The sequence below is a fragment of the Vespa crabro genome, chromosome 7 (assembly GCF_910589235.1).
Source record: "Vespa crabro chromosome 7, iyVesCrab1.2, whole genome shotgun sequence".
NCBI lineage: Eukaryota > Metazoa > Arthropoda > Insecta > Hymenoptera > Vespidae > Vespa > Vespa crabro.
This window is the reverse complement of record NC_060961.1, coordinates 8,728,556-8,742,185: the sequence shown is the minus strand read 5'-3', so window position 1 is coordinate 8,742,185 and position 13,630 is coordinate 8,728,556. Positions and strand designations below refer to the sequence as shown.

Genomic DNA, 13,630 nt, shown 5'->3' with positions numbered 1-13,630 from the left:
TTCCATGTAATAATAACATAAATCATGACCTTTAAATATGAGATTTTATCTTTTTCAAACGTATATATATATACACACAGATTGATTTCAAGTAAAACTGAAATCTATTAATAAATTGATTGATTTAATAAGAACTAAAATTAGGAAAATATTTTATAAAGATGTTGTACATACATACGTTTTATGTGTAAATCATAATATTTTCTTTTATCGTTCTTCGCTGGCTTTCGAAGAGTATTTAAAAAGAGTTCTTCTACAAAAAAAGAATGAATTTTATGATTTCGGAGTAGTTGATCGAACATATATTTCTTAAATACCTTTTAAATATACGTTGATCAGCGCTCTATCCTCTCCTGGCGACTTCTTTCAAACAATTACTTTGTTTCGTACGAATATATTAATATATTGGATATTGAAAAATTATTTATATAATTTTAATTATTATATTTACATTTCTTTAATACAATAAAATGAGAAAAATAATATACCAAATATATAAATTTTATTCTGTTATAAAATGAGTATAATTAATATTAAACGAGTACATAGCTAAGAGAAATTGTTAACGTATTAAATTTTTGTCGGCCCTTAAAAGGGCCATTTTTATTTGTTTTCGTAAATCTTTTTCTTTCTCTTCTTTTTTTTTCGTAAATTAAATGTTGTATTATGTAGTACTGGTATATTTGGTAACAGCTTTTGTTCCTTCACTAACAGCATGCTTGGCAAGTTCGCCAGGAATTAATAAACGTACAGCGGTTTGAATTTCTCGAGAGCTAATCGTAGCTCTTTTGTTGTGAATTGCCAATCGTGATGATTCAGCAGCTAATCTTTCAAATATATCAGTTACGAAACTGTTCATTATGCTCATGGCTCTACTAGAAATTCCAGTATCTGGATGTACTTGTTTTAATACTTTGTAAATATATATTGCGTAACTTTCCTTCCTTTTTCGTTTTCTTTTCTGATCAGTTTTCCTTACACTTTTTGGACTTTTCACTGCTTTAGACTTGATTTTTAAAGGCATTTTAAATAATACTTCGTACGGAACTTACAAATGATTGACAAATTATAACACAGAGATACTGATAATAATCGCCTTTGACGGTTCGTCAAATCTTGAGTACTACGGGCTCAGTAGACGAGTATATAAGAGATAGAGAACCAATCACCGTGGATCAGAGAAATTCTCGTAAGCCATTGGTTTACGATTGCAACAATTATGATATATAAAATTTCAAATTGTGGTGGCTTCTTAATTAACTTTAGAAAAGTAATTTCCATAAATACAGTACATCTATTGATAAATAGACCTTATCTATAAGAACAGTGAATAGGTAAGATGATTCTGACGTGTTTTCTTATCTACTTACTTGATTTATAAAAAAAAAGAAACACGAAAGAAAGAATCGATAAGAATGTATATAAGTTCTAAAATCTGACTTATGGTTTCTTTTATTTTCTTTATTAGCCTAGAATAAGTAGGCTTATTCAGGCTATCTATAAAAAAAAAGTGCTTTCATATAGTAAGAAAAGAAAATAATAAAGGAAAAGAACATGAGATAGAAAGTTGAAGAAAAAAAAAATAAAATAAATGTTTATTAGTACTTTCTTAAGTTATTCAAATTTTTAATACAAGTCATTATTTTTTAATCGTTATTTGCTATAATATTGAATGATTCATTACGTTTATTCCTTTAAAATTTGAGTCATAAAAATTTTTAATTCTCTTTTGTTTTATTTTTTATATCTCTTACAATTCCTTGGGACAATACAAAAGATATCTGGTACAGTTTTTTTCTTAGAAAGATACAAAGTTTATGGTAATTATGAGATTATCTGGAAAATGAAAAATGTATCTTTTACTTTTATATAGAAAACCGAAAGAATTTTTTAATCAAACCAATATATAGCAGATGTCTGAAACGTAGCAAAGAAGTCAAAGCAAAAGGAAAGGTAAAGTTACATTCTACAATAAGCAGTTCTTGAATTTTCTGTTGGTCATATATTAATAGGCTTTCATAAAAAAAGATTGAATTTATGCCGAACAAATTAGTGTTCAGTTATCGGATTTACTTGAAACCCTTTATGGAATATCTCACGACGGAAGTGTTGAAATTAGCAGGAAATATTATTTGAGATAAAAAAAGAACTAGAACTATCTCGTTACATCTTCAACTTACCATTCACAAAGATAAGAAATTGAATAAGTCAATATTTTGTGTTACAATTGTTTAGAAAGGTGAACTTAAATATTATAAAGTATCAAAGAATATCAATAATCGATAAGAGAAAGTTTACTTGTTACAGCAATGCTATATAATAATTTTTACAAAGAAACAAACTCACCCATGTTTACGTTTACGATTATGGTTGATTAAAATTCAAAGTTTATCCCTTTTATTTGAAACATGTTACGATATCAAGTTATTAATTAGTAGTAAGATATTTTCGTTTTGCTTGTATTTAATAAGTAGTAATATACAATGTATATAAGGAACTGAGAAAACATATATCTTTTATAATGGTATTAAATTAAAATTAAATAAATTATATTAAAGTATTAGATTTAAATTCAATTATTTTATTGCTATAGAATTTTGTCATAATTAAGGTTAGGTTTACGTTCAATTCATTTCTTTGTTTTGTAATGACCATCTCTATACACATGTATTTATTATTCTGATATTTATCTTTTGAATTCTTGAATTTGAATTTTATAAAATTCATTATAATTATAGAATTTTAAATTAACAGTAAATAAAGGCAAACATTTATTAATATTTTGCAAAATTTGTCGATTCCCATATTTTTTTTTATAATATTTAAATAACGATTATATTTATTTTATATAGCTTCATTCTTGCATTATCGACGTTCTTTTAATCTTTTTTACATCCTAAAGTTTTTACATCGTATGTAAAGATATCAATTTGGCGGGAAATAATTACGTCTGTCACGTATTACATAAATAAAAGATAAAATATAAAAATGTAACATAAAAGAAAAATTTACTTTTTTATCAAGTACAAAATACATTTCATTTATTTGTTGAAACACGCTGTAATAAAAGAATACTTTTATTAAGCTTTTTATGCTATATTTATGTACTGTATATCTAAAGAGGTTAAGTACATATGTATTTATTGATATTCGTAATCTTATAGATTATTATAGTAAATTATTATATAAATTTTTCAAATCTCTTTATGATTTACAAAATTTTGTCATAGAGACTGACAAAAATTTAATATTGCAAAAAAAAAAAAATAAATAAATATTAATATTCATAACTAGTTAAATAAAATCTGCAATATTACTTAAATATTACTATATGATATGTGATAGTTAATACCGTAAAGTTCTTCCTATGTAATTTAATTAATTTGGGCCCTAATAAGGGCCGTTTTTTTGGTGGTGAGGAAGGGAGGACTTGGTATTTAAGCTCTCTCTCCTCGAATTCTTCTAGCCAATTGAATATCCTTTGGCATTATTGTAACACGTTTGGCATGGATAGCACAAAGATTGGTATCTTCGAATAAACCAACAAGATACGCCTCGCTCGCTTCTTGTAAAGCCATTACAGCAGAACTTTGAAAACGAAGATCGGTTTTAAAATCTTGAGCTATTTCACGAACGAGCCGTTGGAATGGTAACTTTCGGATCAATAATTCGGTACTTTTCTGATATCTACGTATTTCACGAAGTGCAACGGTGCCTGGACGATAACGATGAGGCTTTTTAACCCCCCCTGTAGCGGGTGCACTTTTACGAGCAGCTTTAGTAGCCAATTGTTTTCGTGGAGCTTTTCCACCAGTCGATTTACGAGCAGTCTGTTTGGTACGAGCCATCTTCAAAAATGTAATATACAAAAAACGAATAGAAGATGGAGTACTACGTCAACGTGAACAAAGTGCAAAAGAGGAATATGATATTGCAAAGGAGAAAGTCTCCGTATATATATATCTATCTTCAAAGTGTCTTATTTCTGATTGGTTCATGGTAGACTAGTGGGGGTATAGTGCAAACTTGATCTATAAAAAGCGACGCTTCTGCTCGAGCAACGTATTCAAGTTATAAGCTTTGGCGTTGTGTGATCGTTTTTGTCTAGTTCTCTTTCTTTGCGAATAAAAATCAATTAATCATGACTGGCCGTGGTAAGGGAGGAAAAGGATTGGGAAAGGGAGGAGCAAAGCGTCATAGAAAGGTTCTGCGTGATAACATTCAAGGTATTACTAAACCAGCTATTCGTCGATTGGCTCGACGTGGTGGTGTAAAACGTATCTCAGGTCTGATATACGAAGAAACACGCGGTGTTCTTAAAGTTTTCCTTGAAAACGTCATTCGTGATGCTGTAACGTACACTGAACACGCTAAAAGAAAAACCGTCACCGCCATGGACGTCGTTTATGCTTTGAAAAGACAAGGCAGAACTCTTTACGGATTTGGAGGTTAAAAAGAAAATTGTTCGTTCAATCGGCCCTTTTCAGGGCCACAGATTTATTTTACAAAAGGAAAAACAATATATCGTTTCATAATGTTAAAACCATTTGAAAAATTACATTGATGACTATTTTTTCTTTTTTTATATAGAAACGTAGTTTTAATTGTAAATTTGATTTTGCATTCATTTGTTTTAATGCTGTACATTCGGTATAATTTAATTATTTCGTATCACATTTGTCATATATACATATATATATATATAAATGAAAATGAAAAAAAGTATTTTATTCCGAATTTGTCACATTATTTTATTAGATCGGATTCACGTTCTTCTAACGCGTCTACATATCGATGAGTATATTAGGTCGTCGATTGTTCGATAACCTTCGAGCGCCCTTCCTGCAGATGGTGCTGACGCGTGCAGAACTTATTACGTTTATTTTTCTTGATTTAATTATAAGAAATGTAAAAATATATATCTAAAGATATTAATATCAACTGTTGCCGTTGATAATAAATATTCAAAGTTCACTTCACTAATATCGTATAATTTAATTTTCAATTATCCATGAACAGTGCGTGAACGAAGAGATCGTAATTTTTCAAGACAGTGTATGTAAATGAGACTCATGCATTTTATAAATTCGTATCAAATCGAATCAGTCGCATTCCAAGTTGCATCGTGAACAGTAGTTATCATAATGAAGCAGAAATGCATCCTAATATTTTCCGTGATAATATTTTTCCTATCGCCATCGGCGTTACAGTTAAAATTATTGAATCGATTTCACATAGCGCAAATGAAAAAACGAAATCATATTAATGAAAATGGCGCGAAATATAAATACGAGATTAAAACGTTCGAAGTCCCGGTAAGTGATGAATTATCAATTAATTTTGTATACAGATAAATTATTGGATATGTATTTTCAACGAGAAAAAAAAATATATATATATTCATTTTTTATACGTTTCGCAGGTAGATCATTTTAGCTTTGCTGTGACAGATAAATTTAATATCAGATATCTCGTGAATGATACATGGCGACAGGGGAACAATGCACCTATTTTCTTTTATACAGGAAATGAAGGTGATATAGAAGTATTCGCCGAAAATACTGTAATTATGATACCTTATATTTCTCGATCGATCTTGTTTTTCTTTTTTTGACAAAATTGACAAAAAATGTTTTCTTTTTTCTTTTAGGGTTTTATGTGGGAAATAGCACCCGAATTCGGTGCTATGGTAATTTTTGCCGAACATCGATATTATGGGAAGTCAATGCCATTTGGAAATAAATCTCTGGTTGATCCTGCACATTCGGGATATTTGACGTCGCAACAAGCCATCGCGGATTATGTCGATCTAATCGAATATTTGAGATCAAATGAGATTAGAAAGCATAGTCCTGTTATTGTCTTCGGTGGTTCTTATGGCGGTATGCTTAGTGCATGGATGCGTATGAAATATCCGCACATTGTCCAAGGGTATGCTATCAAAGAAATAACAAGAAAATGTTTCATATTTACTTTAGATAGAGGAACAATATTTTCTAAAACATTATCTTACCTTGTAAACCTCATAGAGATAATTCTTTCACGGTAAAATCTTACGATTAACGTAAAAATTTTATTTGTAATTTGTAACCGAAGGATTGCGTTTATTGCATTAATGAAAAAGTAAAGTTTCTTATTATCCTTTCGTTATAAGCATTTAGTTTTAGAAATTATTCATTAGTTTTTACGAAAAATTTTTTAGTCACATTAACTGTATATAAATGCATATGTATGTATTTACAGAGCCATTGCAGCATCAGCTCCGATTTTGCAATTTACTGGTGTCTCTTCTTGCGAATCTTTTGCACGTATAACAACATCGAGTTATCGTGCGGTACATGATACATGTCCGAAATTAATACGAAGATCATGGAATGTAATAAAGAATCTCACATCGAACGGTAAGCTGATAAAGATATTTTTTCTTTTTTTTATTCTATTTTTTTTTGGGTCGAAAGGAATTATGGCTTCATGTTTTTATTAACAGACGAGGGCAAGAAATGGTTGTCAGAAAACTGGAAATTATGTCATCCGCTTACAAATTCAACACACGTTGAAGAATTACTGGCTTTCTTGGAAGATGTTTATGGAACTATTGCAATGGTTAATTATCCGTATGAAACCAATTTTATAGTACCATTACCTGCTAATCCTGTTAAAGTAAGAAGAGATATTTATGGCAGTGATTACAAAAATGATCTGACAAAAAATATAAGGCATAGATTAATATTATGATATTAATTTTCTGCTTCTACCTTCTTTCCAGGTTTTCTGTAGTCATTTATCAAATAAGACCCTAACTGGAAAACCGCTGTTAACAGCATTGTATAAAGCGTTAAATATTTTCACAAATTATACTGGCCAAATAAATTGCACAGATACAAAAGACGCTTCAGGAAACTTAGATGCACAGGCTTGGGTTTATCAAGCATGTAGCGAAATATTAATAAATATTTGTAGTGACGGAGTGAATGACATGTTTCGATTTGAACCTTGGGATATTAAAAAGATAAGCGAGGATTGTTTTAAAAAATGTGGTATACATTCTGATCCATACATGGTTTGTAAAGAATATGGGTGTAATGATCTTTCAACAGCGACCAATATTGTCTTTAGGTAAATTTAATGGTTAAATAGTGTAATTAATCTATACAAGAAACTAATCACTTTTTATTTAGCAACGGATTATTGGATCCATGGTCAGGTGGTGGTGTGTTATGGAATTTGTCTTCTTCTGCAACTGCTGTGATTATTCCAGAAGGTGCTCATCACATTGACTTAAGAGGTAGTGATCCTAGAGATCCTTATAGTGTTATACTAGCAAGAAAATATCATCGTTATTATATAAAACGGTGGATCAAGCAATACAAGCAACAGATATATAGAATACTGGTAACATAATTATATAATTTTTCTTTTCTTTTTAATACTATTTTATTGCGAGTGGCTTTATGAAATAAATTATAAATATATATATATATATATATATATATATATATATATATATATATATATATATATGTATATATGTATATATGTATATATACTTGTCATCATTAAATTTTATTTTTCAAATTATAAATACAAAGGCAGCATACGCAGATAATTATAATTGTTAAAGTCTAGTTGTTGTGATTCTTATATTATTTGTAAATAAAGTGCAAAAAAAAACATTCAAAATAATATAAGCGTTTCTTTATCACAGTACTTAATAAATGCATCATAAGTAACTACAAAAGATCAAAGAGCATAAAAAGTATGTAAGAATAAATCTAGTTAGTGTCTTAAAGCATTGACAATTCAGGTTTGATAATTGAATGGCTCTATAATTTTTCTTTTTTTATTTCTATTCGCGTTATTATTTCTTATTCGCTATCAGTATATTTTTTTTTGTTCGATCAAAAATATATATTACTTGTTAGAGCTTTGCTATAATTATATTATTTTTATCCAATGGTTTTATACGATACATTATATTAAGACAGAGATGAACATTGATTGATTAAGACACAGGGACAAGAGACAACTTTATACATTAAATTAATAAATTAATAAGAATCTGCATCAAGTTTACAATGAAATCTTGGTATTGTGGGATTAATATGTCTCAGAGTATTTTTCACATACACGCAGACTTTATCAAGACGTGTTGTTTATCAAAATCTCTATATGATGATAATGTAAAAACATGTAATAAATTTTTTAGCTGTTCTTAAATATCTTGACATGCATCAAATATCCTACTTGCCTTTGAGGCATGATATTTTAGTTTTTATTTCTAATAACACAGGTACTGTATGGTACATACTTTTCTTCTCTATAATTATTTTTCTTTTGGAAATTAACTGTGTCAAATACTATAATAAAAGGGAAAGATATTGCATATATTGAATTCAGTACTCATTTACGTTTCATTATTTGGTCTGCATCTTGCAATGTAGATTGCATCACAGAAGAAATATGTAACAATTTTATACTTACAATTGATGTACATACAAAAATTTAAAAAAAGTTAATTAAAATTGAAAAAATGTATAGAAATAACAAGGGATAATATAGAATGTGTTTGATCATTAATATCATATTCTAATAAAAAATTTTAATGTTAATTTGTAAAAGAATATTTAAAAAAATATTCATTATGCATTTATCAATAAATTTGATAAAAAATTCTTCAAAATAATTCTTCAAAAATAATTTGAAGAAAAGTATAATTATAATAATACATAAGAATATCACTGTACTATTGCATGAAGCACACATTGAGATGACTCTTTTCATGTATTCTATATAGCAATACCTCTGATTAAGTTGAAAAGCCACCTCATATATATGTGCTACAATGTGCATAAGTCCTCATTAGAAATTATCACATTTAATAAAAAATAAATAAATAAAATCACTACTACTTATTACAAAAAGTATTTTAGAAAGGCTAAGTAAGATTTGAAATATAGTTATTATTATTTCACAACCTAATATTCTTTTAATGTGGTATACGTCGATGAGCTGTAGTTGGTCGTGGTACACCCGAGCGACTTCTCACCTTTTTCGGTTGTATGAATGTACTATCTGTTCTTGTATTATATGTAAGATATATATTTGACATATCTGGTTGAATTTGCTATAAAAATAAAAATAAATTTAGATAAAACATCCAAAACAATTGTAATAAGAAATATCATTAAACAATTTACATCTCTGTTATTTCCAATAGGTGGTATTACTTGTGCTTTCCTCATATTATTACCGGTATATGCTACACACTTTAATTGCCATTCGCCGATATCATCGTTCCAATGAACATATCTTTCAATCATAGTCTGTGATATATAAAATCAACTCATTAAAATAATTACTTATACCTTTCAATTATTATATATTTTGTATTTATAACATTATATATACATACTTGATACTGCAAAGGTATATAATTATTCACAATTAATTCTTGAAGTTGTAATTCTCTTCCAATACCTCTAACTCCTTCTAAAAGACCTTCCATTTCTCTTTGGTGCTCCTGTTGTAAATCAGACAACTCAGCTTTAACAGACATTAGCATTGTATAAACTCTAGTTAATTTTTTAGTTTTTCCAGCTGCTTCCTCCTGTAAAGAGGAATACTTTTCTTCTATATCGATACGTTCTGCTTCTTTTTCTTCTATAGCTTTCTTTAATTGTTCTTCTCGACTTTTACGTTGGTCAAGCTCAATAGCTGCAGCAGCTAATAATTGCTCCTGAGCTTCAGCTTTTTCTAATAAATTTTCACCACCGACCAATATCTTATTTTGTAAATTCTGCATTTTTTCTCTTAAGGCTTCTTTTTCACTTCTATAAAATAGAAATTTTCATTAGCTAGTACATTATTCTATGCCTTTTCTATACTTACTGTGTCCTTTTTAATTCGATAACATCTTTATCATCTGGACTTTTGTCATCTCTTTCTGCTTTATCTACTTTTTCTGTATTTACATCTCTGTCACCTAATTCTTCCATTGTTAACATTTGACTTCTTCTGTGTTTTGCTTTTTTCTCACGTCGCGGTTCTCCTGTGTCTTCTGAATCTTCCGTTTCAGATTCTGTTTCTGATATTTCTGTTCCATTTTCTTCAAGCTGTTTTCGTAACTGTTCAATCTCAACTTGAAATTGACGAAGTAAAGCATCTTTAGGATCTTCATTTATTCTTGCTCTATTTTTTATATTCTTGGCACGATTAGCGTAACGTAGTGTGCTTATCGTTTCATCATAATTTATATCAGCAGGGCTTACATTCGCACACTAAAGAATTACAGAATTAGATTTTCACATGTATAATGTTATATGGAATTTTTCATTTATTTTAAGTGAAACAATTAATAAATACATACCATCAACGTTTTAGAATTACCACCCAAAGAGTCCTGAAGTAATCTTGTCAACTTTGAATTTCTGTAAGGCACATGAGAGCTTTGCCCATCAACAAGAGCAGATATTACATTACCCAATGTTGATAATGATAAATTAATTTTGGTAGCTTCTCTAAGTCTTACTCCACTTGCTTTTGTTTTACTTTGTCTTTCAGAACCCTACAATATAATTGCATTATTATATATTTTCTTAACAAGATATTAGATCAATTATAAAAGTTATGTACAGCTAAATCCACTAAATGAAGTTTTCCCATTTTAACATGTTGTTCTCCATCTTCACCAAGTTGACTAGATTCAACTGTTATTGTAAATATAGCATGAGATCTAGAGCTAGAGACATTCATGGCAGTTGCTCCTACGACACCTACAAAAAAATATTTCCATTTTGTTGTAATGTTTTATTCATATTTTAATGTTTTATTTTTCAGTTGAGAAACATCACACTCACGATTTTTATTGCCAAGTGACATGATACGATCTAAATCATCTGCATTATTTACGACATAACCACTAAGATCCTTTACAAATACTCCAATGTCTGGTCGTTCTTTGACCTCTAATCGACTGGTTTGATCCTTACCGAGAAGATCTCTTACTTCTTCATTATAAATTTCCAAATATGTTGCACGTACAAGGAATCTGTAAATACAGATACTGTAATATATTGAATACTATTATGCATGCAAACATTTTATGATTTAACTTACTTTTGATTTTCATCTGCTTTAGCTATGTGTCCAAATATATGTGCAAAGGTATTTGGGATAACACCTCTAAGCTGAGGAGGAGTTTTTGCACCTGACATAGTATATGTTTTACCGGTACCAGTTTGACCATATGCAAGTATAGTTCCATTATATCCTTGTAAAACTTTATCAACGATAGGTCTTGCAGTTTCATTATAAATATCAACTTGAGTAGAATCTGTGTCAAAGACAGCATCAAAGGAGAAAACTTTTGGTGGTTCACCTTGAAGTGCATTTGGATTTTCGATAGTTATTTCACTGTTTAACGCGTCCACTTGTATAATATTTTTGCAGTGTCCGTCCAACTCCTTTCCATTTAATGGTCGAACACGAACAACAACTCTGACATTTTCTATCTCTCCTAATTCTGTGATATTATCCTGAAAAAAAAAAATTGTATATTATATAAATTATATATTATAGCACAAAAAAATATCACAAAGAATGTGACATTTATGAGAAAATAAATTTGGTAATAGGTAAGACATAATATAATTTAATATTTTTAATATTAAAAAAGAAATAAAAAAAGAAAAATAAAAAAAGAAAAAATAAACTTATATATAAAACTTAGGAATGTGTGTGTAAATATTAATTGATCAGTTATATTTATCATCTTTTGTCTTTTTCCAGCCAGATTCGAGAATATCACTGCTGTCAAATTTTGACGCGACAAACGTCAAACGACAAACGCAATTATCTCTAGCTGAGAATATTCATTATTATTAATACGTATATGTGCATTATGAAGAAATATACTAACTCCCGTTCCCGTCATTGCAGTACGGTTGATTTACGTGGAATGATTACATAAAAAGAACAATTTAAAGCATGGTACTTTATTCTCAAAACACCGACGGACTAAGCGAAAAGACTAGCAGACAACCTCCGTAAACAAATGGATCGATCTGTGTGGTTACAGAGCCGCGAATATACGCATGACAGATGACGTCATGCTGTAAATTCCTAGAGAAAACACTGAATCCCCTAGATTGTTATATCGCTCATTTTATTTGAATGATATATTAAAAATAAAAAAAAAAGAGAAAGAAAGAGATAATAAAAATAATGAAAGAAATATATATTCGAGAGTTTAAAGAATTAAGGAATAAATCGATTTAATCAATCGTATAATTCAAGATTCTTTGATTAAAGGACACGTGGCATTCAATGTATTTTTCGATCATCTTATACCCCTTTCAATGAAAAATTTTTTCATTTTAAATTTAAATTGATTTTATTAAAAATGCAAACTTTAACGATAAACTTTTTTGTTTATTATTTTCAGGCTGTTATAAAATATGCTTTCCAATGCAAATATCAAAATGGTATTATTCTTCCTGAAGGATCTATAACTATCACGAGATACAGATTGTTAACTATTTTGATTGAATGATTACATTACATTACATTATATAAACAAATCCAAATGTAATCTCTTTACTTTTATAACAATTTTCGTTACTTATTAAGTTCGTAATAATTAACGAATAACATCGATGATACCCAATTTATAGAGGCAATTATAATCGAGTGAAACTAGTATGCAGACACACCCAGGACAATGGGGAGCACAAACCCTCTTTTTCTTTCTCTTACACTCTCCCTATTTCTCTCTCTCTCTCTCTCTTTCATTCTCTTTTTCTCTGTTTTTCTCTCTCTTTCTTTCCTCCCCTTTCCTGTTTCTTCTACGCAGTACAAGGCAACCCCCTTCCCCTGTTAGCTTCGACGTGCTCGTTTGAAGCGGTGCAGCTGACGATGGCAACAATACATTCCCCATGAACGAGAACACTATGCTTCCATGGGACTACAGAAGGATATTGCGAACCCCAACTAACGTGCAACGTTACTTGTTGTTGGATCATTCACGTCTCGTTGTTAACTAAAAGACACGACCTTGTTCTTTTTCTTCTTTTTTTTTTTATTTTTTCTATCGGAATAACGCGCGAAAGGTGAGATCGATGTTCTTTGGTATAATTCATTTTTATTTTATTTCATCTTAATTTTTTAACTTCTATAAATTTGAGACATTCGGCTACAATTTTATTTCTCCATTTTGGAATAAAACGAAATTTGTTCCTCAATTTCATTTCTCTGTTAGTAGTATCGATTTTAGTGATATATTCAAGATTGAATTAATCATTCTACGATCAAAATCGTAGCGGAAAAGATAAAGGAAAAGAAAACAATTAATTGACATTAAGAAAACGGTAGGTAAATCGATCAAATTCAATTTGATTTAATGAATATTTTCTGATATACATAATTTCGATGTGTTTCTTGTTTTATACAGAATATATAAAAAAATGTGTGAATGGAAAGCAAATGCATTGAACCATGCCACCACAACCGTTTCATATTCTCTTAATTCTTATGGCTTCTGACAGTATTTCCGTAACTTCGTCAACCCCTTCCGAAGATAGAGAATACTTCCTTCTTAGTAGTGCATCATGTATATTCATGAAACGTTTCATTA

General features: G+C 29.4%; 5 protein-coding genes across 5 annotated transcripts; 2 read left to right on the top strand and 3 right to left on the bottom strand.

Annotated features, from left to right (window-relative positions):
- Positions 1-586: 586 nt before the first annotated feature.
- On the bottom strand, positions 587-1,133 carry LOC124425340 (histone H2B-like). Its single transcript, XM_046965570.1, has one exon. The coding sequence runs from the start codon at positions 1,022-1,024 to the stop codon at positions 665-667; it is 360 nt and encodes a 119-aa protein (XP_046821526.1). The 5' UTR covers positions 1,025-1,133; the 3' UTR covers positions 587-664.
- Positions 1,134-3,382: 2,249 nt separating this feature from the next.
- On the bottom strand, positions 3,383-3,944 carry LOC124425339 (histone H3). The gene has a single exon (XM_046965569.1). It carries the CDS (start codon positions 3,846-3,848, stop codon positions 3,438-3,440), a length of 411 nt encoding a protein of 136 aa, XP_046821525.1. The 5' UTR covers positions 3,849-3,944; the 3' UTR covers positions 3,383-3,437.
- Positions 3,945-4,050: 106 nt separating this feature from the next.
- LOC124425341 (histone H4) lies at positions 4,051-4,494 on the top strand. Its single transcript, XM_046965571.1, has one exon. The coding sequence runs from the start codon at positions 4,142-4,144 to the stop codon at positions 4,451-4,453; it is 312 nt and encodes a 103-aa protein (XP_046821527.1). The 5' UTR covers positions 4,051-4,141; the 3' UTR covers positions 4,454-4,494.
- Positions 4,495-4,716: 222 nt separating this feature from the next.
- On the top strand, positions 4,717-7,475 carry LOC124425338 (lysosomal Pro-X carboxypeptidase). The gene is made up of 7 exons (XM_046965567.1): positions 4,717-5,315; positions 5,423-5,563; positions 5,651-5,931; positions 6,244-6,401; positions 6,488-6,660; positions 6,767-7,116; positions 7,179-7,475. The coding sequence occupies exons 1-7, from the start codon at positions 5,145-5,147 to the stop codon at positions 7,399-7,401; spliced, it is 1,497 nt and encodes a 498-aa protein (XP_046821523.1). The 5' UTR covers positions 4,717-5,144; the 3' UTR covers positions 7,402-7,475.
- A 440-nt stretch (positions 7,476-7,915) lies between these two features.
- On the bottom strand, positions 7,916-12,138 carry LOC124425337 (kinesin-like protein KIF3A). The gene is made up of 9 exons (XM_046965566.1): positions 11,918-12,138; positions 11,116-11,534; positions 10,857-11,047; positions 10,633-10,772; positions 10,367-10,564; positions 9,889-10,277; positions 9,413-9,830; positions 9,198-9,323; positions 7,916-9,124 (listed from the first exon to the last, which is right to left on the bottom strand). Exons 1-9 carry the CDS (start codon positions 11,930-11,932, stop codon positions 8,987-8,989), a joined length of 2,034 nt encoding a protein of 677 aa, XP_046821522.1. The 5' UTR covers positions 11,933-12,138; the 3' UTR covers positions 7,916-8,986.
- Positions 12,139-13,630: the final 1,492 nt, after the last annotated feature.